At 47.6% G+C, this 25,433-nt stretch overlaps 1 protein-coding gene across 2 annotated transcripts in view; it reads left to right on the top strand.

Annotated features, from left to right (window-relative positions):
- Nucleotides 1-1,389: 1,389 nt before the first annotated feature.
- Nucleotides 1,390-25,433, top strand: part of LOC134530011 (uncharacterized) — a 61,148-nt gene continuing 37,104 nt past the window's right edge. For both annotated transcript variants that reach the window (XM_063364548.1, XM_063364540.1), the window contains exons 1-7: nucleotides 1,390-1,576; nucleotides 2,043-2,188; nucleotides 16,214-16,294; nucleotides 17,323-17,371; nucleotides 21,299-21,407; nucleotides 23,888-23,921; nucleotides 24,680-24,722. In XM_063364548.1, coding sequence (XP_063220618.1) covers nucleotides 2,091-2,188; nucleotides 16,214-16,294; nucleotides 17,323-17,371; nucleotides 21,299-21,407; nucleotides 23,888-23,921; nucleotides 24,680-24,722 — 414 coding nt within the window. In that variant the 5' untranslated portion in view covers nucleotides 1,390-1,576; nucleotides 2,043-2,090. The remainder of the gene's footprint in view (nucleotides 1,577-2,042; nucleotides 2,189-16,213; nucleotides 16,295-17,322; nucleotides 17,372-21,298; nucleotides 21,408-23,887; nucleotides 23,922-24,679; nucleotides 24,723-25,433) is intronic.

The following is a 25,433-nucleotide window of genomic DNA, read 5'->3' as shown; positions in this document are numbered from 1 at the left end:
GAGTTTAATACGTCAGAGCAGCAAGCAAAAATGCAGTAATAATTGTAATGGGTTTAATTGGATTTATATCAAAAAATATGTCCACTAAATATGCTCCAATTACGGTAAGCGTCTCGATTAATTCCTGTAGCACATAGAATTCCTACCAGGAAACTCAGTTTTACAAGATACGCTAATCCATAGATTTTCCAATGCAGAACTTAATAATACATGTACAAATTTGTAAGTGAGGCCTAAGTAGTTAAGTACATAAATCAGCTTAGAACATTACATCATGGTAATGCACAAATGTTGAAGACGATTGAACATCTTAGATTAGACTGTGCTTCAAATATTTGAGTAACAACACGATGCTCATAAGTTTTAGTCATGTCTAAGATCGAACCAACGACCCTCGCCTCATGAGCGTGACACGGTATCTATTAGGTCCAGCGAAGGCCATAAAGTCTGAGTTAACTTTTTTCTTTGTCACTAGTGTTAAAAATATTTTTGAAATAATAGCACGTATAATATATTGTATACAGTTAATAATTTAACGTAACTCAATTTTACGCACAGACGCGCAACAAACGATATGCACACACACATATTTCCTTTAAAATTTAATAAATTTATAACTTGGCATTTGCTATAATGGCACCACACATGATCCTTCTTTAGATTTTTATATCAATAAAACGTTTCTCCGGCATCCCAAACACTACATTTGAAAGTTTCATTTAAAGTAATTGAGAAACCTTCAAACTGAAATTTTTATTTGTCACAAAAAATTATTAACTTACTCTTAGCTTAATATTATTGAAACATAAATTTGTAAAAAGAATTATTGGCACATATGAAGAAAAAAGAAACCAAATTTTCAAATACTTAATTCATGTTAGAAATTTGAGACTTTCAGAACTATTTTATTTAAATTTTGTTCATGTACGTTATTCAAATCGATCTTGTTTGTAAATTATTCCTTTCACGTAGGAATTTTTTTTTTAAAAGATTGTTTGATACACTAAAATATATAATTGTACATACAGTACAACTTCCATCATTGAATATAAAATTGGTGGTCAGTTTATATTATAACATAGAAGTTCATAATATAATATTTTATTAAGAACTTCAGTTTAGTTTCTGTATTTTTTAATACAAACATATTTATTCTGTCAATTATTACTGCAGAACTAAGAATTTTGAGTCCCAATGTATTAATGTGACAATATGTTTTAAGTTGTTTGATTAATCTTTCGTTTATTTGCTTTAAAATCTACTTTAAAATTATTATTTAAGATTATAACAGTCAAAAAGCATTATATTTGTGCCATATTTAAAACAATGTTATGTTTAAGGCTATATCCAAAACAATGCTTACATCAAGAATTGTTATGGTTTCTAAGGATACTTGTTTGGAATATTCTTTGATGCGTTAATGTGGTTTGCGGTTTCGTTTGATATTAGTAGCTGTTAATAGGTTTGAAGTATTCTAAGTTGTGTATTTTTGTTAAGGGAGTGTATTCGAAGCTCTTTTGAAGAAGTCTGATCTTTTTCGTACAGAAAAGTACCAACGTTTGATCAACACCTAAAGGTATGTTAAATCACAAAATTTTGTCAAGTTACTTTCCTTGGGGTAAATTATTGATTTATATATATATATATCTTTATTACTAAAATTTCTAATAAATATGAGTAGCTATAAAAAAGAATACATTTTCGCAAAGATTTCTCAAAAGCTTTTTAAGAAACAAAATTGTTTTCAAGCATTATTTTATTAATATTTTCTGCCCTAAAAGAGCTTAGGCCCCTACACTGTGTAAACATTCCATTCTAATTTACGAATAATACTCTTTTTAGAACACATGGATCTACGTAAATTTCTCATATGTAAATGTAACTTTAAGGATAATGATTTTCTCACATTGAACATGGATTACCTGCAAGAACTTTGCGGCGCAATAAATCTAAAGCTAGAACTCTTATTTCTACAACGTTCATGACTGCTTTCAGAAACAAGTTTGCATCAAAGCACCTTATTTGTTTGTGTTTGTTTGCAGTTGGGAGAGATCACTAGCTAGGAACAAGAGGTGCGGCGTGGTGCAGGCATGCGCCGCAAGAGACGCCTGGAGCAGGGGCCGGGGGACGGCGACGGCGGCTTGCCGGTTAAGAGAGCGCGTCTCGCCGGAGACCACCACGCCTCCTCGTGAGTGACTGCCCCGAGTCTCTCAGTCAGTAGTTACTTGCCCTGCTTGCCCTGCTTGCCCCGCACACGGAGCAACGCCTCGTGACACCGAGGTCCTGGTGAGACGCGGACGGCGCATTGGGGAAATACTCGCAACACCGCCTCTTGCGATGTCCGCCACACACACCATGTTTTCTGACGGGTATCGAACCTTGTTCACCTTGGGAGGATTCAAGAACATTAGCGTTGCCAAGGTCACATCAATACGTGCAGATTAGTTTTAAAATTACAAAATATATCTAGGCAGACTTTAATATCTCAGTTTAAAAATTAAGGATCTTGTAAATGTTTCTGCAACATCCTCATTAAGTCCATAAAAATCATAAATAAAACATTTTGGTTTGGTTTAAATGAATGTGAAGAGCGCTAAATTAATTTAGACTAATTTCATTACACTTGGTAGTAATTTAAATATCCTCAAACAAAAAAAGCTATTAGTTTTACAATATAAGGAAAAATATTCAGGTGTGCATTATAAAATTGCATGGTAGGGGAGAACAAATTAAGAACATGTTAATGGCCCTTGATAATGGCTGCCATAAAGAATGCAGAAAAGTTGAGTTATGCATGATTTACAAGAATACATTTGTAACTCTGGGCACGAAAGATTACAATATAATTTTAAATTTTTGTTTCCATGAATATGTTATAAAATTCCCTCAATATATGGTATTTTTTATAATTGTTACCAAAATGATTTATTCATTTAAATGATATCAAATTAATCGCGGAAGTTTGGTCTTATAATGCAAACGTGAGTTACTTTCATAACATCTACAGAACATCTACTTTTTAGTGGTTATATGTGTAGCTACACTGTCTACTCTGAGTCAAACCAGGAGTGTTCTTTTGTGCTTTGGATACGCATGGTGCTGCAATAGAGTAACATCGGTAATGTGACTTCTTTTTATTTTTAGATTTTGTGGTATTTTGACTTACTTAATGTAAAAAACGTTAATATTAGCAGTGTAAAACTATTTTACTCAATTTAAATAACGCTATACGCATGGAAAGTTTTACTTAAATATTCCGAAAGAAAATGGTGTATGAGCACATACAGCTAAAACTTAGACATTATTTAATATCCTCTACAAAATATTAAACCCACCATTTAGAGATAAATTAACATAACGCCGAAAGGAATGCAATTTTTGTTATAAAATTTTTAAAATTTGAAATAACATCAAAATAAACAAATATAAACACTGTATGGTTCCAAATTTATAGTTGCCGAATATTGTGGGTAGTTTTAACAATGCAAATTTTTTCATACACAAGTATAACTCTACCTAGATTCCTTTTCCATTCGTATGTACAATATGCTAACAGGCCGAAATTTCAACTTTAGGTTAAGCATTTGGTAAAGTAAATTGTTGGATCGCGCCACTCCCTCCCCCCTGGACAATCCTTGGGACAAACCAAAGGCACATCACTCTCTAGATATAAGACAAATTCTTATATTTATTTACTAAAAAATATAACGGACTAAATAATTTTTAGTATTTTAAGTCAAGGAATACAATTAATGATGTTATTTAAATACTCTAAAAAAAACTGCTGATATTTGCGTTACGGTATATATTACATAATTTGTATTTATTATGAGAGTGCTAGTAAGTTAGGGGAATGTTTTATAAGGGGCTTTACTAACATTAATACATATGAATACACATAAAGCGGTGATTAAGGTCACATATGAAACGAATGATAAAATTTGAAATTAAGGAAAAAAGTTAGTACCAAAATTAAAAAAATATATAATAAATATTAAGAAATAATCTTTAGAATAAATAAATGACATATTTGTTTATTAAAACAGTAATTTACGATTTAGAACCACCTGCTTGTCTATCATGATTAAATAACTTAAGAATAATGTTTATCAGAATGAAATCATGTCTCGTAAAACAACATTTGTTTTAGTCTTTAATATAGATGTTGTTTATTTTATATTCATGCATAGTTAAAGACTATAATTTTCTGTGTGCCACATTATTTTGTGTTTTTAGTACAACATTATACGAGAAGTGTTCCTTTGGCACTTGTGTTACGTACTGAAAGTTAAACATGTGATGACTAAAAAAAGAATATATGCAATATTTTTAAAATGTTTTAAAATATTTAATTTAAAAAGAATGTACCTCAACGCGAAAATAGAAACAGGAGGTTTATTACCCCCAAGCCAGCAGACCAGCCAATTGAGCAAGTATTAATCTAAAATATCTAATGGCCAGAGTGTTGCATGTAGCCGGGGACTGCACCGAGGCTTATCTGGCGCCACGCAGTCTCCTGCAGGCTCGGGCAGGCCACAGAGTGAGCACACGCAGGCGCGAGGCTGGCACGAGCTCAGGCGCCCGGGTTCCATTCCCGGCAGGTGCTTCCTGCTTGCAAGGGGGAGACATGGGACTGAGCCGAGGTGCTCTCTGGCACCACGCAGTCTCCTGCAGGCTCGGGCAGGCCACAGAGTGAGCACACGCAGGCGCGAGGCTGGCACGAGCTCAGGCGCCCGGGTTCCATTCCCGGCAGGTGCTTCCTGCTTGCAAGGGGGAGACATGGGACTCAGCCGAGGTGCTCTCTGGCGCCACGCAGTCTCCTGCAGGCTCGGGCAGGCCACAGAGTGAGCACACGCAGGCGCGAGGCTGGCACGTGCTCAGGCGCCCGGGTTCCATTCCCGGCAGGTGCTTCCTGCTTGCAAGGGGGAGACATGGGACTGAGCCGAGGTGCTCTCTGGCGCCACGCAGTCTCCTGCAGGCTCGGGCAGGCCACAGAGTGAGCACACGCAGGCGCGAGGCTGGCACGAGCTCAGGCGCCCGGGTTCCATTCCCGGCGGGTGCTTCCTGCTTGCAAGGGGGAGACATGGGACTGAGCCGAGGTGCTCTCTGGCACCACGCAGTCTCCTGCAGGCTCGGGCAGGCCACAGAGTAAGCACACGCAGGCGCGAGGCTGGCACAAACTCAGGCGCCCGGGTTCCATTCCCGGCGGGTGCTTCCTGCTTGCAAGGGGGAGACATGGGACTGAGCCGAGGTGCTCTCTGGCACCACGCAGTCTCCTGCAGGCTCGGGCAGGCCACAGTGGGAGCACTAGCAGGCACGAGCTCAGGCGCCCGGGTTCCATTCCCGGCGGGTGCTTCCTGCTTGCAAGGGGGAGACATGGGACTGAGCCGAGGTGCTCTCTGGCGCCACGCAGTCTCCTGCAGGCTCGGGCAGGCCACAGTGGGAGCACTAGCAGGCACGAGCTCAGGCGCCCGGGTTCCATTCCCGGCGGGTGCTTCCTGCTTGCAAGGGGGAGACATGGGACTGAGCCGAGGTGCTCTCTGGCGCCACGCAGTCTCCTGCAGGCTCGGGCAGGCCACAGAGTGAGCACACGCAGGCGCGAGGCTGGCACGAGCTCAGGCGCCCGGGTTCCATTCCCGGCGGGTGCTTCCTGCTTGCAAGGGGGAGACATGGGACTGAGCCGAGGTGCTCTCTGGCGCCACGCAGTCTCCTGCAGGCTCGGGCAGGCCACAGAGTGAGCACACGCAGGCGCGAGGCTGGCACGAGCTCAGGCGCCCGGGTTCCATTCCCGGCGGGTGCTTCCTGCTTGCAAGGGGGAGACATGGGACTGAGCCGAGGTGCTCTCTGGCACCACGCAGTCTCCTGCAGGCTCGGGCAGGCCACAGAGTAAGCACACGCAGGCGCGAGGCTGGCACGAGCTCAGGCGCCCGGGTTCCATTCCCGGCGGGTGCTTCCTGCTTGCAAGGGGGAGACATGGGACTGAGCCGAGGTGCTCTCTGGCGCCACGCAGTCTCCTGCAGGCTCGGGCAGGCCACAGTGGGAGCACTAGCAGGCACGAGCTCAGGCGCCCGGGTTCCATTCCCGGCGGGTGCTTCCTGCTTGCAAGGGGGAGACATGGGACTGAGCCGAGGTGCTCTCTGGCGCCACGCAGTCTCCTGCAGGCTCGGGCTGGCCACAGTGGGAGCACTAGCAGGCACGAGCTCAGGCGCCCGGGTTCCATTCCCGGCGGGTGCTTCCTGCTTGCAAGGGGGAGACATGGGACTGAGCCGAGGTGCTCTCTGGCGCCACGCAGTCTCCTGCAGGCTCGGGCAGGCCACAGAGTGAGCACACGCAGGCGCGAGGCTGGTACGAGCTCAGGCGCCCGGGTTCCATTCCCGGCGGGTGCTTCCTGCTTGCAAGGGGGAGACATGGGACTGAGCCGAGGTGCTCTCTGGCGCCACGCAGTCTCCTGCAGGCTCGGGCAGGCCACAGAGTGAGCACACGCAGGCACGAGGCTGGTACGAGCTCAGGCGCCCGGGTTCCATTCCCGGCGGGTGCTTCCTGCTTGCAAGGGGGAGACATGGGACTGAGCCGAGGTGCTCTCTGGCGCCACGCAGTCTCCTGCAGGCTCGGGCAGGCCACAGAGTGAGCACACGCAGGCGCGAGGCTGGTACGAGCTCAGGCGCCCGGGTTCCATTCCCGGCGGGTGCTTCCTGCTTGCAAGGGGGAGACATGGGACTGAGCCGAGGTGCTCTCTGGCGCCACGCAGTCTCCTGCAGGCTCGGGCAGGCCACAGAGTGAGCACACGCAGGCGCGAGGCTGGCACGAGCTCAGGCGCCCGGGTTCCATTCCCGGCGGGTGCTTCCTGCTTGCAAGGGGGAGACATGGGACTGAGCCGAGGTTCTCTCTGGCGCCACGCAGTCTCCTGCAGGCTCGGGCAGGCCACAGAGTGAGCACACGCAGGCGCGAGGCTGGCACGAGCTCAGGCGCCCGGGTTCCATTCCCGGCGGGTGCTTCCTGCTTGCAAGGGGGAGACATGGGACTGAGCCGAGGTGCTCTCTGGCGCCACGCAGTCTCCGGCAGGCTCGGACAGGCCACAGTGGGAGCACTAGCAGGCACGAGCTCAGGCGCCCGGGTTCCATTCCCGGCGGGTGCTTCCTGCTTGCAAGGGGGAGACATGGGACTGAGCCGAGGTGCTCTCTGGCGCCACGCAGTCTCCTGCAGGCTCGGGCAGGCCACAGTGGGAGCACTAGCAGGCACGAGCTCAGGCGCCCGGGTTCCATTCCCGGCGGATGCTTCCTGCTTGCAAGGGGGAGACATGGGACTGAGCCGAGGTGCTCTCTGGCGCCACGCAGTCTCCTGCAGGCTCGGGCAGGCCACAGTGGGAGCACTAGCAGGCACGAGCTCAGGCGCCCGGGTTCCATTCCCGGCGGGTGCTTCCTGCTTGCAAGGGGGAGACATGGGACTGAGCCGAGGTGCCCTCTGGCACCACGCAGTCTCCTGCAGGCTCGGGCAGGCCACAGAGTAAGCACACGCAGGCGCGAGGCTGGCACGAGCTCAGGCGCCCGGGTTCCATTCCCGGCGGGTGCTTCCTGCTTGCAAGTGGGAGACATGGGACTGAGCCGAGGTGCTCTCTGGCACCACGCAGTCTCCTGCAGGCTCGGGCAGGCCACAGAGTAAGCACACGCAGGCGCGAGGCTGGCACGAGCTCAGGCGCCCGGGTTCCATTCCCGGCGGGTGCTTCCTGCTTGCAAGGGGGAGACATGGGACTGACCCGAGGTGCTCTCTGGCACCACGCAGTCTCCTGCAGGCTCGGGCAGGCCACAGAGTAAGCACACATAGGCGCGAGGCTGGCACGAGCTCAGGCGCCCGGGTTCCATTCCCGGCAGGTGCTTCCTGCTTGCAAGGGGGAGACATGGGACTGAGCCGAGGTGCTCTCTGGCGCCACGCAGTCTCCTGCAGGCTCGGGCAGGCCACAGAGTGAGCACACGCAGGCGCGAGGCTGGCACGAGCTCAGGCGCCCGGGTTCCATTCCCGGCGGGTGCTTCCTGCTTGCAAGGGGGAGACATGGGACTGAGCCGAGGTGCTCTCTGGCACCACGCAGTCTCCTGCAGGCTCGGGCAGGCCACAGAGTAAGCACACGCAGGCGCGAGGCTGGCACGAGCTCAGGCGCCCGGGTTCCATTCCCGGCGGGTGCTTCCTGCTTGCAAGGGGGAGACATGGGACTGAGCCGAGGTGCTCTCTGGCACCACGCAGTCTCCTGCAGGCTCGGGCAGGCCACAGAGTAAGCACACGCAGGCGCGAGGCTGGCACGAGCTCAGGCGCCCGGGTTCCATTCCCGGCGGGTGCTTCCTGCTTGCAAGGGGGAGACATGGGACTGAGCCGAGGTGCTCTCTGGCACCACGCAGTCTCCTGCAGGCTCGGGCAGGCCACAGAGTAAGCACACGCAGGCGCGAGGCTGGCACGAGCTCAGGCGCCCGGGTTCCATTCCCGGCGGGTGCTTCCTGCTTGCAAGGGGGAGACATGGGAATGAGCCGAGGTGCTCTCTGGCGCCACGCAGTCTCCTGCAGGCTCGGGCAGGCCACAGTGGGAGCACTAGCAGGCACGAGCTCAGGCGCCCGGGTTCCATTCCCGGCGGGTGCTTCCTGCTTGCAAGGGGGAGACATGGGACTGAGCCGAGGTGCTCTCTGGCGCCACGCAGTCTCCTGCAGGCTCGGGCAGGCCACAGAGTGAGCACACGCAGGCGCGAGGCTGGCACGAGCTCAGGCGCCCGGGTTCCATTCCCGGCGGGTGCTTCCTGCTTGCAAGGGGGAGACATGGGACTGAGCCGAGGTGCTCTCTGGCGCCACGCAGTCTCCTGCAGGCTCGGGCAGGCCACAGAGTGAGCACACGCAGGCGCGAGGCTGGTACGAGCTCAGGCGCCCGGGTTCCATTCCCGGCGGGTGCTTCCTGCTTGCAAGGGGGAGACATGGGACTGAGCCGAGGTGCTCTCTGGCGCCACGCAGTCTCCTGCAGGCTCGGGCAGGCCACAGAGTGAACACACGCAGGCGCGAGGCTGGTACGAGCTCAGGCGCCCGGGTTCCATTCCCGGCGGGTGCTTCCTGCTTGCAAGGGGGAGACATGGGACTGAGCCGAGGTGCTCTCTGGCGCCACGCAGTCTCCTGCAGGCTCGGGCAGGCCACAGAGTGAGCACACGCAGGCGCGAGGCTGGTACGAGCTCAGGCGCCCGGGTTCCATTCCCGGCGGGTGCTTCCTGCTTGCAAGGGGGAGACATGGGACTGAGCCGAGGTGCTCTCTGGCGCCACGCAGTCTCCTGCAGGCTCGGGCAGGCCACAGAGTGAGCACACGCAGGCGCGAGGCTGGCACGAGCTCAGGCGCCCGGGTTCCATTCCCGGCGGGTGCTTCCTGCTTGCAAGGGGGAGACATGGGACTGAGCCGAGGTGCTCTCTGGCGCCACGCAGTCTCCTGCAGGCTCGGGCAGGCCACAGAGTGAGCACACGCAGGCGCGAGGCTGGCACGAGCTCAGGCGCCCGGGTTCCATTCCCGGCGGGTGCTTCCTGCTTGCAAGGGGGAGACATGGGACTGAGCCGAGGTGCTCTCTGGCGCCACGCAGTCTCCTGCAGGCTCGGACAGGCCACAGTGGGAGCACTAGCAGGCACGAGCTCAGGCGCCCGGGTTCCATTCCCGGCGGGTGCTTCCTGCTTGCAAGGGGGAGACATGGGACTGAGCCGAGGTGCTCTCTGGCGCCACGCAGTCTCCTGCAGGCTCGGGCAGGCCACAGTGGGAGCACTAGCAGGCACGAGCTCAGGCGCCCGGGTTCCATTCCCGGCGGATGCTTCCTGCTTGCAAGGGGGAGACATGGGACTGAGCCGAGGTGCTCTCTGGCGCCACGCAGTCTCCTGCAGGCTCGGGCAGGCCACAGTGGGAGCACTAGCAGGCACGAGCTCAGGCGCCCGGGTTCCATTCCCGGCGGGTGCTTCCTGCTTGCAAGGGGGAGACATGGGACTGAGCCGAGGTGCTCTCTGGCGCCACGCAGTCTCCTGCAGGCTCGGGCAGGCCACAGAGTGAGCACACGCAGGCGCGAGGCTGGCACGAGCTCAGGCGCCCGGGTTCCATTCCCGGCGGGTGCTTCCTGCTTGCAAGGGGGAGACATGGGACTGAGCCGAGGTGCTCTCTGGCGCCACGCAGTCTCCTGCAGGCTCGGGCAGGCCACAGAGTGAGCACACGCAGGCGCGAGGCTGGCACGAGCTCAGGCGCCCGGGTTCCATTCCCGGCGGATGCTTCCTGCTTGCAAGGGGGAGACATGGGACTGAGCCGAGGTGCTCTCTGGCGCCACGCAGTCTCCTGCAGGCTCGGGCAGGCCACAGTGGGAGCACTAGCAGGCACGAGCTCAGGCGCCCGGGTTCCATTCCCGGCGGGTGCTTCCTGCTTGCAAGGGGGAGACATGGGACTGAGCCGAGGTGCTCTCTGGCGCCACGCAGTCTCCTGCAGGCTCGGGCAGGCCACAGTGGGAGCACTAGCCGGCACGAGCTCAGGCGCCCGGGTTCCATTCCCGGCGGATGCTTCCTGCTTGCAAGGGGGAGACATGGGACTGAGCCGAGGTGCTCTCTGGCGCCACGCAGTCTCCTGCAGGCTCGGGCAGGCCACAGTGGGAGCACTAGCAGGCACGAGTTCAGGCGCCCGGGTTCCATTCCCGGCGGGTGCTTCCTGCTTGCAAGGGGGAGACATGGGACTGAGCCGAGGTGCTCTCTGGCGCCACGCAGTCTCCTGCAGGCTCGGGCAGGCCACAGAGTGAGCACACGCAGGCGCGAGGCTGGCACGAGCTCAGGCGCCCGGGTTCCATTCCCGGCGGGTGCTTCCTGCTTGCAAGGGGGAGACATGGGACTGAGCAGAGGTGCTCTCTGGCGCCACGCAGTCTCCTGCAGGCTCGGGCAGGCCACAGAGTGAGCACACGCAGGCGCGAGGCTGGCACGAGCTCAGGCGCCCGGGTTCCATTCCCGGCGGGTGCTTCCTGCTTGCAAGGGGGAGACATGGGACTGAGCCGACGTGCTCTCTGGCGCCACGCAGTCTCCTGCAGGCTCGGGCAGGCCACAGAGTGAGCACACGCAGGCGCGAGGCTGGCACGAGCTCAGGCGCCCGGGTTCCATTCCCGGCGGGTGCTTCCTGCTTGCAAGGGGGAGACATGGGACTGAGCCGAGGTGCTCTCTGGCGCCACGCAGTCTCCTGCAGGCTCGGGCAGGCCACAGAGTGAGCACACGCAGGCGCGAGGCTGGCACGAGCTCAGGCGCCCGGGTTCCATTCCCGGCAGGTGCTTCCTGCTTGCAAGGGGGAGACATGGGACTGAGCCGAGGTGCTCTCTGGCGCCACGCAGTCTCCTGCAGGCTCGGGCAGGCCACAGTGGGAGCACTAGCAGGCACGAGCTCAGGCGCCCGGGTTCCATTCCCGGCGGGTGCTTCCTGCTTGCAAGGGGGAGACATGGGACTGAGCCGAGGTGCTCTCTGGCGCCACGCAGTCTCCTGCAGGCTCGGGCAGGCCACAGTGGGAGCACTAGCAGGCACGAGCTCAGGCGCCCGGGTTCCATTCCCGGCGGGTGCTTCCTGCTTGCAAGGGGGAGACATGGGACTGAGCCGAGGTGCTCTCTGGCGCCACGCAGTCTCCTGCAGGCTCGGGCAGGCCACAGTGGGAGCACTAGCAGGCACGAGCTCAGGCGCCCGGGTTCCATTCCCGGCGGGTGCTTCCTGCTTGCAAGGGGGAGACATGGGACTGAGCCGAGGTGCTCTCTGGCGCCACGCAGTCTCCTGCAGGCTCGGGCAGGCCACAGAGTGAGCACACGCAGGCGCGAGGCTGGTACGAGCTCAGGCGCCCGGGTTCCATTCCCGGCGGGTGCTTCCTGCTTGCAAGGGGGAGACATGGGACTGAGCCGAGGTGCTCTCTGGCGCCACGCAGTCTCCTGCAGGCTCGGGCAGGCCACAGAGTGAGCACACGCAGGCGCGAGGCTGGTACGAGCTCAGGCGCCCGGGTTCCATTCCCGGCGGGTGCTTCCTGCTTGCAAGGGGGAGACATGGGACTGAGCCGAGGTGCTCTCTGGCGCCACGCAGTCTCCTGCAGGCTCGGGCAGGCCACAGAGTGAGCACACGCAGGCGCGAGGCTGGAACGAGCTCAGGCGCCCGGGTTCCATTCCCGGCGGGTGCTTCCTGCTTGCAAGGGGGAGACATGGGACTGAGCCGAGGTGCTCTCTGGCACCACGCAGTCTCCTGCAGGCTCGGGCAGGCCACAGAGTGAGCACACGCAGGCGCGAGGCTGGCACGAGCTCAGGCGCCCGGGTTCCATTCCCGGCGGGTGCTTCCTGCTTGCAAGGGGGAGACATGGGACTGAGCCGAGGTGCTCTCTGGCGCCACGCAGTCTCCTGCAGGCTCGGGCAGGCCACAGTGGGAGCACTAGCAGGCACGAGCTCAGGCGCCCGGGTTCCATTCCCGGCGGGTGCTTCCTGCTTGCAAGGGGGAGACATGGGACTGAGCCGAGGTGCTCTCTGGCGCCACGCAGTCTCCTGCAGGCTCGGACAGGCCACAGTGGGAGCACTAGCAGGCACGAGCTCAGGCGCCCGGGTTCCATTCCCGGCGGGTGCTTCCTGCTTGCAAGGGGGAGACATGGGACTGAGCCGAGGTGCTCTCTGGCGCCACGCAGTCTCCTGCAGGCTCGGGCAGGCCACAGTGGGAGCACTAGCAGGCACGAGCTCAGGCGCCCGGGTTCCATTCCCGGCGGGTGCTTCCTGCTTGCAAGGGGGAGACATGGGACTGAGCCGAGGTGCTCTCTGGCGCCACGCAGTCTCCTGCAGGCTCGGGCAGGCCACAGTGGGAGCACTAGCAGGCACGAGCTCAGGCGCCCGGGTTCCATTCCCGGCGGGTGCTTCCTGCTTGCAAGGGGGAGACATGGGACTGAGCCGAGGTGCTCTCTGGCGCCACGCAGTCTCCTGCAGGCTCGGGCAGGCCACAGTGGGAGCACTAGCAGGCACGAGCTCAGGCGCCCGGGTTCCATTCCCGGCGGGTGCTTCCTGCTTGCAAGGGGGAGACATGGGACTGAGCCGAGGTGCTCTCTGGCGCCACGCAGTCTCCTGCAGGCTCGGGCAGGCCACAGTGGGAGCACTAGCAGGAACGAGCTCAGGCGCCTGGGTTCCATTCCCGGCGGGTGCTTCCTGCTTGCAAGGGGGAGACATGGGACTGAGCCGAGGTGCTCTCTGGCGCCACGCAGTCTCCTGCAGGCTCGGGCAGGCCACAGAGTGAGCACACGCAGGCGCGAGGCTGGCACGAGCTCAGGCGCCCGGGTTCCATTCCCGGCGGGTGCTTCCTGCTTGCAAGGGGGAGACATGGGACTGAGCCGAGGTGCTCTCTGGCGCCACGCAGTCTCCTGCAGGCTCGGGCAGGCCACAGAGTGAGCACACGCAGGCGCGAGGCTGGCACGAGCTCAGGCGCCCAGGTTCCATTCCCGGCGGGTGCTTCCTGCTTGCAAGGGGGAGACATGGGACTGAGCCGAGGTGCTCTCTGGCGCCACGCAGTCTCCTGCAGGCTCGGGCAGGCCACAGTGGGAGCACTAGCAGGCACGAGCTCAGGCGCCCGGGTTCCATTCCCGGCGTGTGCTTCCTGCTTGCAAGGGGGAGACATGGGACTGAGCCGAGGTGCTCTCTGGCGCCACGCAGTCTCCTGCAGGCTCGGGCAGGCCACAGTGGGAGCACTAGCAGGCACGAGCTCAGGCGCCCGGGTTCCATTCCCGGCGGGTGCTTCCTGCTTGCAAGGGGGAGACATGGGACTGAGCCGAGGTGCTCTCTGGCGCCACGCAGTCTCCTGCAGGCTCGGGCAGGCCACAGTGGGAGCACTAGCAGGCACGAGCTCAGGCGCCCGGGTTCCATTCCCGGCGGGTGCTTCCTGCTTGCAAGGGGGAGACATGGGACTGAGCCGAGGTGCTCTCTGGCGCCACGCAGTCTCCTGCAGGCTCGGGCAGGCCTCAGTGGGAGCACTAGCAGGCACGAGCTCAGGCGCCCGGGTTCCATTCCCGGCGGGTGCTTCCTGCTTGCAAGGGGGAGACATGGGACTGAGCCGAGGTGCTCTCTGGCGCCACGCAGTCTCCTGCAGGCTCGGGCAGGCCACAGTGGGAGCACTAGCAGGCACGAGTACAGGCGCCCGGGTTCCATTCCCGGCGGGTGCTTCCTGCTTGCAAGGGGGAGACATGGGACTGAGCCGAGGTGCTCTCTGGCGCCACGCAGTCTCCTGCAGGCTCGGGCAGGCCACAGTGGGAGCACTAGCAGGCACGAGCTCAGGCGCCCGGGTTCCATTCCCGGCGGGTGCTTCCTGCTTGCAAGGGGGAGACATGGGACTGAGCCGAGGTGCTCTCTGGCGCCACGCAGTCTCCTGCAGGCTCGGGCAGGCCACAGTGGGAGCACTAGCAGGAACGAGCTCAGGCGCCTGGGTTCCATTCCCGGCGGGTGCTTCCTGCTTGCAAGGGGGAGACATGGGACTGAGCCGAGGTGCTCTCTGGCGCCACGCAGTCTCCTGCAGGCTCGGGCAGGCCACAGAGTGAGCACACGCAGGCGCGAGGCTGGCACGAGCTCAGGCGCCCGGGTTCCATTCCCGGCGGGTGCTTCCTGCTTGCAAGGGGGAGACATGGGACTGAGCCGAGGTGCTCTCTGGCGCCACGCAGTCTCCTGCAGGCTCGGGCAGGCCACAGAGTGAGCACTAGCAGGCACGAGCTCAGGCGCCCGGGTTCCATTCCCGGCGGGTGCTTCCTGCTTGCAAGGGGGAGACATGGGACTGAGCCGAGGTGCTCTCTGGCGCCACGCAGTCTCCTGCAGGCTCGGGCAGGCCACAGTGGGAGCACTAGCAGGCACGAGCTCAGGCGCCTGGGTTCCATTCCCGGCGGGTGCTTCCTGCTTGCAAGGGGGAGACATGGGACTGAGCCGAGGTGCTCTCTGGCGCCACGCAGTCTCCTGCAGGCTCGGGCAGGCCACAGAGTGAGCACACGCAGGCGCGAGGCTGGCACGAGCTCAGGCGCCCGGGTTCCATTCCCGGCGGGTGCTTCCTGCTTGCAAGGGGGAGACATGGGACTGAGCCGAGGTGCTCTCTGGCGCCACGCAGTCTCCTGCAGGCTCGGGCAGGCCACAGAGTGAGCACACGCAGGCGCGAGGCTGGCACGAGCTCAGGCGCCCGGGTTCCATTCCCGGCGGGTGCTTCCTGCTTGCAAGGGGGAGACATGGGACTGAGCAGAGGTGCTCTCTGGCGCCACGCAGTCTCCTGCAGGCTCGGGCAGGCCACAGAGTGAGCACACGCAGGCGCGAGGCTGGCACGAGCTCAGGCGCCCGGGTTCCATTCCCGGCGGGTGCTTCCTGCTTGCAAGGGGGAGACATGGGACTGAGCCGAGGTGCTCTCCCGGGTCACCCAACTCTTCATGCCGCGACTGCTCGGTACCCCAGGGATATTCGACCACATCATTCCTAAATTGCGAGAACATTTCCACGTCATGTGTTGTATTAAATGGCTAGTCAATAAACTTTAGATAACACGTCGTTTGGTTATATGCAAATGTTACCGGTATGTGTCGGCTTCTTTTTAGTTTGTATTATATTGAATTTTACATATAATTATTTCGGACATCTGTATCATAATTTGCCCTGGAGTTTTAACATAGCGCAATATAATTGCGAAGTTATTAAGCTTAGTTAAAATATATGAAAATATAAAAATGATCAAGTCCAACCCGAATAATAGAAGAAGAAACTGAACAAATGCTATCAATTCTAGACTAAGTAATTAATGTTTTATGATTTTTCTGCTATGACCGGTGAGAACTATAATTGCGTTTTCATGGACAGGAAATATTGTCCTTATACAATAATTTCGTTGCTTTCATGTTCTCACAGTTTCTTGTAAAGTGTCCTGCTCTTGCATTTTCTTGCTAGAAGAGAGGAAGTTAAGATGGTAGCGCGACGTGAAGGTTGGTCAGGCAGGTAGGTACTTGATTTACAAGGTCTTTACTTAGTAAACATATAAAGCAGTGCCATCGTTTTGTCAGCTCTCTTATATCAATGTAAAAATTGGTTCTGCTCATATTATGTTTAATATAATGTATTATTATTGTAAATGTTGCTGGTGTAAATGACCAGTCCTTGAGATGAGGTTACCAAATGTGTACGTCCTCAAGAAGGAGCGAGGACTGGTTGCTGGTTGTCACCGCACTGTGCTTGCAGGGAGCAGTCGGGTGCGGTCCGGGCGAACACGGCTGTGCCTGCGAGCTGCAGCGCTCCCGCTGCCTCCCGCCTGGAGACCACGTGCGTAGCCTGCCCTCTTGCGAGCTGGCAACATCTACACCCTTGCCAATCATTTAGAAATTATAGGTTATACTGACTGGGTTATTTATTATTGTTCCTGCAACGCAGTGTAAAATAATTGTAACTATTTATTTAAAATTTATTGCTAATCAAAAAAAATAATGTTTGATGTGAGTGACAAAAATATATAAAACTTTCAGTTTATTTAACAGTTTCTCACAATAACTGTGTTTGTCACAAATTATTATCTCCCAAAATATAATGTTTAATTTTTTACACAATTGCTTAATTATATTGCACATATTCCAGATTGAACACTTGAGACCTAAAAGTGGTTTAGAAGTATAATATTTTAACATTGTCCATATTTGGTTATCATTATGGGAAAGAATATTTCATGGTTTCTCTCATTAAGGTTTTATATAAGAAAGTGGCAAAGAGGACCTATAACCATACCCTGATAACTTAAATGCAAACCAAATCTTTATGTTTTTTATTGTTCATATAACATATTAAATATAACTACATTAATGATCTAATTATTATGAGTGAATTTTAATAACAGAATGGTTCATTCAAGGTATGATGTGTTCGGGTAAAGGAGAATACTACGAGACATTTTACCGCTTCTCTACAAAGTTTGTCACATTACCGATTTGCCAGGAATTCTGCTTTCATCACACCGGGAATCGAACCCGGATAGACTTTGTATCTGGGCACTCCACCTTCTCAAACCTGCATAGAGATCATAATTGAGGGGCTTTAGTCGAAGGTAGATACATATCAGGTAATGAGCTAGATAATAGGCCTATACCCATTTTAATCGAGACTTACATATCGTACTAACAACATATGTGTAGAACAGTAATCATTCTTCACCATGACACGCTAAAAGAATATATATCATTTCACTGAAAATTGTTCTAACTTAGAAAATATATTTTATCAGTCAATTTTAGCAATGAATGTATTTTGTGAGCAACATGCAACTCGGAAACGTAAACTTCTTTTTTCCGCTGTTCCTGCAGGCAACAAGCGGAGGACTTTGGACGGCGGGAACTCCCCGACGAGTATCACGTGAGTTACTTTTGGAGTACAAATGTCATACGCATGCACATCTCAGTCACTCGTTATACAAAACCAAACACACTAGCAAACACATGACAGTACAACAATATAAAATAATGTTTTGATCTTTACTTAGTATTTTTAATATATACTTTACCAATAATTTACTACTCTCATTTATTGTTTAATGGGCCCCTGTAAAACGTATTTTCTGTTTCCGTAAACTTTCGTACATTAGCCTTCAACTTAATTTTCCTTGAAACGAGAATCTTAAATAATGTCGTAAAAGAACGTTTAATAAAATAAACTAAAATACATTTACTAGACAGCCAAATGCTGTGCACATCCTGTAAATTATTATACTAGCATTGAATAAAAGTGCAAAAACTTACTGCCGAAGAACGTAATTTGATATCCTTTTACATCTTAGTTTATGCCGGCATAATTTAAAGAAATATTTCTGTCTGCATCAGAAAAGATCAAATGCTTATAATTCCTAAACAAAAATAATAATTGCAAACAAATATTCACAGTATTAGCCAACTGTAAAGGTTTACTTTTTAATTTTTCAGTTTTTATCCTTCACAAAAATTTCAAGCTCTTTTAATTAAAAAATTAATAGAAATAACAAGGGATTTGTTTTAAATTAAACCTATTTATATAAAGTCATAAAAAAAGTTTACGATGCATCATACAATACTTTCTTAAAAAGTGGTTTCACATACAATTATTTTAGGAATGTCCATATTTTTCCGTAATTTGGATAGGTACAATATGTTTATCAATTTACTGAATTCCAAAATCTGCTAATATTTTCTCAATATAACTAAATTATTTAATACGTTTAAACAATACAGATATTTATTTTATATTGCCTAAAAACACACATACCTGACGATTATAATACTTTTAAGTTTACTTAATTTTTACTGAAATATAGAACTTATTTAATATTAAATAAAAAATGAAGCATTTTTTTAGAAATGAAAATAAATATTTTGCGTACATAAACCTTGTACGTATATTTATTGGAAGTATTCTATATATATATATATATATATATATATATATATATATATATATATATTACAAATTTTTGCTTTACAGGAAAAGCCGCAGTTAAAGTGTAACTAAACTTAGAACCGAAGACAATAATATCGCCCGATTATTACATTGATTAACCCGATAATATAGCTTTAAGGTAAAGTGCTACTCCATAAAATAGTGTCAGCCCTTCTCATTAGTCTTGCATATCTCAGCCCATTTTCAGGCGAGAATATAGTTACTCTTAGTTGAGGAATTAATGAGATTTTAATTTTTCTTTTCCGTCTTTACGGCCTGTAAACCAACATTATGCTAAATTAAATACAACATTCCCTGCATGATGACTCAACACAAACCGGATGGTTGAGGAACTAAGAGAGTGTATTTAGTTCACTTTTGGAATAAGAAATTGCCCTAGTCTGCACAACTACGTCAAAACTTAACTTCATGGAGAATAAAATTCTCTGTATTTTTTTAAATGTATTGTTTTGGCATTATATGCTTGTTTGCAATTATTGCATTCCTGCCTCATACCAAAACATGATACCAGAAACAGATATACTTGCAATGCTAACAGTGCAGTCACAAGGTACCTCCAGATGCCTCTTATTGCCACTAAACTTTTGTCTGCGGGCAGGACAAACTAGCATGGCGGACCAAGGGTTGCAGACCACTGGTCTAGAGGGACTGGCTGGGATACGAATGCTAGGCCACAGTCCTACCCCGCGCCGCCTACCCAGAACAGTATATATAACCCTGCCCCATTCTTTATATAGGCCTAGTTGCCCCACCAATGGACGTTACAGCTTCACGTCCTTCCATTTGTTCAGGGAAACTTCAAAACAGTTTTACCAAGCATATCATATTACAATTTTTACATTTATCTAGTTTTATTTTCACCACTAGTGAACTATGAATTGGTATGTGCATTGCTAATTTAGTTACTACTGCATGAGACATTTTAGTTATAAAAATTAATTAAATAGTTATTTGATAACTTGCTGGCAACATAAGCATAGTCCTGGCAGTTAGATTTTACGGCAATGCTGGTAAAGCATTTTGCTGTCACATCACAAACATTTCTGTAGTGATCTTTAAAAGCTGCTTGCAAGAGTAAGATTAAATAAGGAGAGTTTGTTTGGACATACGCTTATGTAGTTACACTGTAAATAAAAACATTAGAAACAAAAAATGGACAAATATTCTTACAGTAAGAAAACAAACCGAAAACAATGTCAAAAAATTAAAATCATAGACAAAACTGATAATCCCGTAAAAATTAATAGAGAAATTATCCCTGCATAAGCACTGACTTAGTGTGCTCAGAAGTACAAGACGATTGCAATAGGCACAGTGAAAAAAAAAAAAAAAATCAACAAGGTTGGAAAATACATTAAAAAAACAGAATAACCCAACGATAATACACAAACAGATAAAAACAACGATGGTTAAAAAACAGATATTATGAACAGCTCAACGACATTAAGAACGCACATGCGAACCAAACAACGAAATCTATAAACGTGTGCGCGGAGTCCACGCGCGACAGAAGTGAACCTTCTGGCATTACATATATTATTACTTACAGCAAACGTAATTCTATTTGACTGAAGTCGCAGAACAAAATAAATATATGCAAGTATGCGAGCGATAAATACTGCTATTGCACCAGTATGCGAGCCTGAAAGTATACAAGTGTGCAAGTATGCAAGTGTGCAAGCAGTCAACTGTGCAAGTATGCAAGTATGTAAGTGTGTGAGTTTACAAGAATACAAGATTGTAATTATGCATGTTTGCAAGTATGTGGCGTAATTTCTATCTATCCCATTCCGTCTCCTCTTCGCCCTTTTTCCCCACCGCGTACCTACTTAACTCGGAATATTCGTAACGCTCGAAAATCGTAGCCCCCTCAACTGAGAAGTTTCACAACAAAACATATCCTGACAACTCAACGGATACAACCGAGACTAACAATGTGTGTTTATTAAGACACAACAGCTGTTGTGTGCCTGAGATTGGGAACAGATCTCAGTTCCTGTACAGTCGTAACCTGTGTGTCTAAAGATACCTATTTTGTTTGTGTTTGTTTTCTTTGTTGTGTTGTCAGAATATTTGTTTTATTTTATCGTTTTGTTCGCATGTGCGTCCCTGCTTTGTAGTTGTGCTGTACACATTAACTGTTTTTTAATCATCGTTGGGTCCTCTGTTTGTACCTATGTTGTCCAACAATTTTGTTCTTTTTTATTCTCTGTTCTTGTCACAACATTCACATGTTTGTAAGATTAAAGTGTTCGATTGTGCTGTAATATTTTATTTACTAACTCCTTGAACAGTAATTTATGTTCTGTCTATTTTTTTTGTCATAAGCTGATTTGGCATGTTTTCTGTGTGATTGCATATTAGATTTTTAGTTACGTTTCTTATGACCTACATGGAAATAATCAATGGCCTTTGTCAAAACAAAATCTTCAATCATTCCAGTAGTGTTTAGCAAAGAGCAGACAAAGTCTTTCAGCGTTTATTTTGACAGGGTTTCTTTAAAATGAAAAAAAATTTTGGGTTTATTAAATTTGTAAACTGTTACCCCATTTTTAGAAAACTAAATTTACTTTGTGTGGTTTTCAATTAGGTAAGCTCTTTTTGCTATTCAAAAGAATCATGTCGGTTTCAGTATCCAAATAAATAAGGAATTAATTCAAACAATAATCAATTTACAGCTGGGTGGAAAATAATTCTCTACAATCTATAAATCCGAGAGTGGTTTAAGTAGGCCAGTTGGCGTCTACTATTACTCCAATACTCATCACCCTTCATGCGCGTCCTGGAGACGATATGTTATTACTGAATGGTTTCTGAGCACTGTAAGAAGCGTGCAATGCGTGACTCCCGCAGCTCGGAGCACCAACCCTGGCGGGCTGGCAGACCCCGGAGAGGAGGTGCCTGTCTCCCATGGACACCAGCTCGCGCCTGGAGAGACACAGCCCTGCGTCCAGCAGCCTGGGTCAGTACGGACTGCACGTCTCTCCCTGGCATCAGCACATCAGCCATCATAGATGTCGATTAGTCAAGGATTAAAAAACATTTGTTGTATGTGCACGATTAATTAGCTTTTCGATTTACTAAACGTAAGTAGGGGAGACCGTGGCAAGTTGACAAAAAATTTAACATTTTTTTTTCCTTATTTAAGGTAAAATATTCACAGATTTGGTTACTAAAAGTGACTTATTCAAATATTGAAAATTATTACAAATTAATAGAACATAGATCATGTTTTATTATTTCTTACAAATGACAGGTGGGGAACCACCTGACAGAAAAACAGCTGGAAGTGATTAGACAGCAACTGTGACAACTTACCCAAATGTTGTAGTAATTTAGCGAGGGTAATGTCAGAAATAAAATTAATCCGTTACAATAAGACATATTCCATTAAAATTTTTTATATGAAAGTATTATCATAAAACCATTTTTTACTTAATTGCAACTGTCTTTAGTTCATTATATGTCTCTGTTAAATTAAAAATAAAAAAAATATTAAATACAATATCAAACAATATTTTAAACGATACCTAACTCAATTTAACCACTTTATTCTGAGGAATCAGATTCACAATATTGGCACAAAGAAAAGAAACGTTGTGAGTTACTATTGTGTGTACACTTTTCGTGAGACCACATTTGACAGCGAATAAGAAAAACCCATTCTTCTCGTGGAACAATTTGTCTGAAAAGTTCTTCACACACTTAAAAAATGTATCTGTATCTTTAGACGATTTAGCTGCACGATTGGAGCTATCATGATTTCCGTGATTGCGTAGATTTTGTTTTACAATTTATATCTATTAAAGGATGTTTTCTGATTTTTTCTGCATCCAAAGCATCTTTTACCGTAGTGTCAGTCAGGGTAACTGATCTTCTGGTTTTTCTTTAGAGACAGTTCGTTTAATTCCTCCAGCCTTGGGAAATAGTCTGACATTTTCCGGTGAGAATGAAGTTGAAGAAAAGATAAATGAATCAGGAGACACGAATTTATCCAACTCTGAATATTTACGGCACTAGAAGAATGGTCTCACATTTCCTTGTTTTTGGTTCAGTAGTAGATCCATTTGGATTGGGTCTTCCCGTGGCATAAATAGGAAGGAAGTCTATATCAGAAATGAGTTTGATGGAAAAATCCCCGTCGTTTTGAAATCAGATGATTTATTGCTTGTTGTGATAGCCTGCATAAGTGCTGTGGAAATTATCGATGGGATATCATATGTGTATATGCTTACAGCAGATCCAGGGTGGTTTATTAAATACGAATCTCAAGCAGTTTTAGAACCAACTTTATTAGAGTTCCGAACACTCTTCGATTAAAAGGGTGGATTAGGTGGTAAATTTTTAGTGGTAAAGGTAGCATAACGATGCCATTTTATTTAGCATAATACGGAGTTGAGATAGAAAGATGAGAATAATGATCATTGAGTAACATTTGTAACAAAATGATGAATAAAATACAGAAATTTTTCTTCTTTCATCCAACCAGATTGATTTTACTGTTCCTTGGCATCCTGATGTACCAACCCTGATAAAATGCCGTTCTTAAAATTAATACGTGGGTAAATGAATAAATCAGTTACGCTATTTCCGGTAAATAAGTATTTATGTATGTACTGTAGCAAAATAACTTTAAATAAGTATCAATTGACTAAAACTTAAAATTTACCACCTATTGTTATGTGAGTTAATAAAATAAAAAATAAACTTATTGTTAAATTGAATGGTATATAGTTATATTATGATATAAAAAAGTCCCTGACTTATGACGTTGGCCATTGTCATAAGCCAATTTATGAATGACAGTTTTATATCCATCCCTAATATATTATACTTGAAATACAAACACTTTTATTATAAAAGCCAGTAATATATTTAACATTTATTCTTAGCATACATATTTTCATCGGCTGTATATTTTAAACAGATTTGTTTTGAGCACAAACCAATGAAGGAAGTATCAGTGGATACATTTTTTTGAGAGCCAGCAATGAATTTTTATTTATAAAACTAAATATTTGTGGTTTTATTACAAAATAACTACAGCTGTTTGGTTATTAAAAATTATTTATTATAACTTGGTGTAAATTTATACTCATTTTTGTATTTTTAGTAGTCTATTGCTAAGTCGGACAAAACCTTCATACCATTCTATCAGAATTGTAAGAATTGTGGTTAAATGTTTAAGTGAATTGGACTAGGAATTGATTTCCAAAATGCAAGACATAGTTTTTCAGGATCTTTATATTTCTGATGATAATATGGAAAAATATCAATATGAAAATGCGTACATTCTACTTTAACATTTCTCTTATAATATATCAGTGTAATTATTTAATATTCATTAAAGCTGTTTTCATGATAGAATATAAAAATAAAATAAAATTATTTATTGAGCCAGAACTCGAGGAGAGACTCTGAACGAATGACACTTGTTGGCAGGAATGGAGTGGTCCCCGCAGAGACAGTGGTGGTGGTGAGTATTCTACGCACTCAGTTTAGTCTCTTAGCTGAAAGTGTAGTTCTTATTTGATTTCATGACTGTAGGTTTAATAATGGGAGGTTTATAAATGACAACAAGTATATTGCCACAATAATTGTATTTTTAAAAACATATTAGAAAAATTAAAGAAAATCAAAACTAATACAGGATTTGAAAGATGTTTTACGATATAATTATATTCTTTGTTATAAAACCATACTGTTTAAGCGTACACGATATGAGCCAAGATTACTAGCTGCTGGTCAGCAAAGGACTTGATCATCTGAGATGAGGACAACAGGTAAATGACCGTGCATTACAGACGTGTAATAAATGCTTCCACACATTTTAACGGTTTTTTCGCTACTGATTAATTTTTGAAATTAAATGAATTATTTTAATTTTTTATGCAGAAAAAATATAATCAATTAAAAATGTTAAATGTATCGCATTAAAACTATATACCCTAATATATTGTTAAAAATAAATTAAAAAGCAAAGCAAAAGGCACAAATATAATATTAACTCGCTCAAACAAAGATACCAACTAAATTCTGATATTTTTTAAAATTGAAGCTGAGTGATTTTGTTCGAAAAAAGGTTATTTTGCAGGCAAGTAGATAGTGAACTGACCCAAATATTTGTGTTTTTTTAAAACCTTTTTTGAGTAAAGTATTCTTAATTACTGTGAAAGTGTATTTTAGTAAATGTATTTGTCATAAACTAAAGTTATGTTTCTTCTTTATGCGCAGGCAATACCCGGAGGATATCATTATGGAAGATGCACCAATTTACGTGAGTAACTTTTTGAATACCAATTACTTCGAGTCTTACAGAAATTTACTAAAGTTAAATATAAATAGCATTTTTGTACGTTTCATATACTATATCTTTATAATAATGATATCACCAAAAGCTTTATATTAGTCCGGTCAAGTAAGGTTATTTCTATTGCCACTACTGGACACTCCTGTAACTACTCTCGTAAATAATATTTATTAATTTTTATTCACTCTGTACAATATAGGCAGAAGACATAAAATTTTGATGAAAATAGAATTTCGTTACACAAATAAGTTTTAAAACCTTTTTAAGGGGACTGAATAATGTGTATAAGTAAATTTTTGTATGGTCACTTTATAAAAAAAAATAGGTAGCATCAAAAAAGAAAGTTTAGAACCAAGATTTACAGATTATAAACATTATTTGATTATATTTTCTACTGTGGCTAGTTGTAGAAATAATAAAAATGAGATGTTAGTTAGCGTTGTAAACGAAACTTCTAAAGAAATTTATTTCGTACCATGTTAAAAAAGGTATAGTAATTAATAAAGTATGTAAAAATTGTATATTGTAAGAGCTAAGTGACTTATCTATTTAAGAAATTATACTAAACTTTTAGGTTTTTATTCTTTGAATTCGATGCTATTGACTTTACTCTATGGTTTTTTTTTATATAATAAGATTAATGTCAACCCATTTTTATTTCATGAAAGGAATAATTTC

This window comes from Bacillus rossius, chromosome 1, assembly GCF_032445375.1.
Source record: "Bacillus rossius redtenbacheri isolate Brsri chromosome 1, Brsri_v3, whole genome shotgun sequence".
NCBI classification, from domain to species: domain Eukaryota; kingdom Metazoa; phylum Arthropoda; class Insecta; order Phasmatodea; family Bacillidae; genus Bacillus; species Bacillus rossius.
The sequence above is the reverse complement of the archived record's forward strand: the minus strand, read 5'-3'. Positions and strand labels throughout refer to the sequence as shown.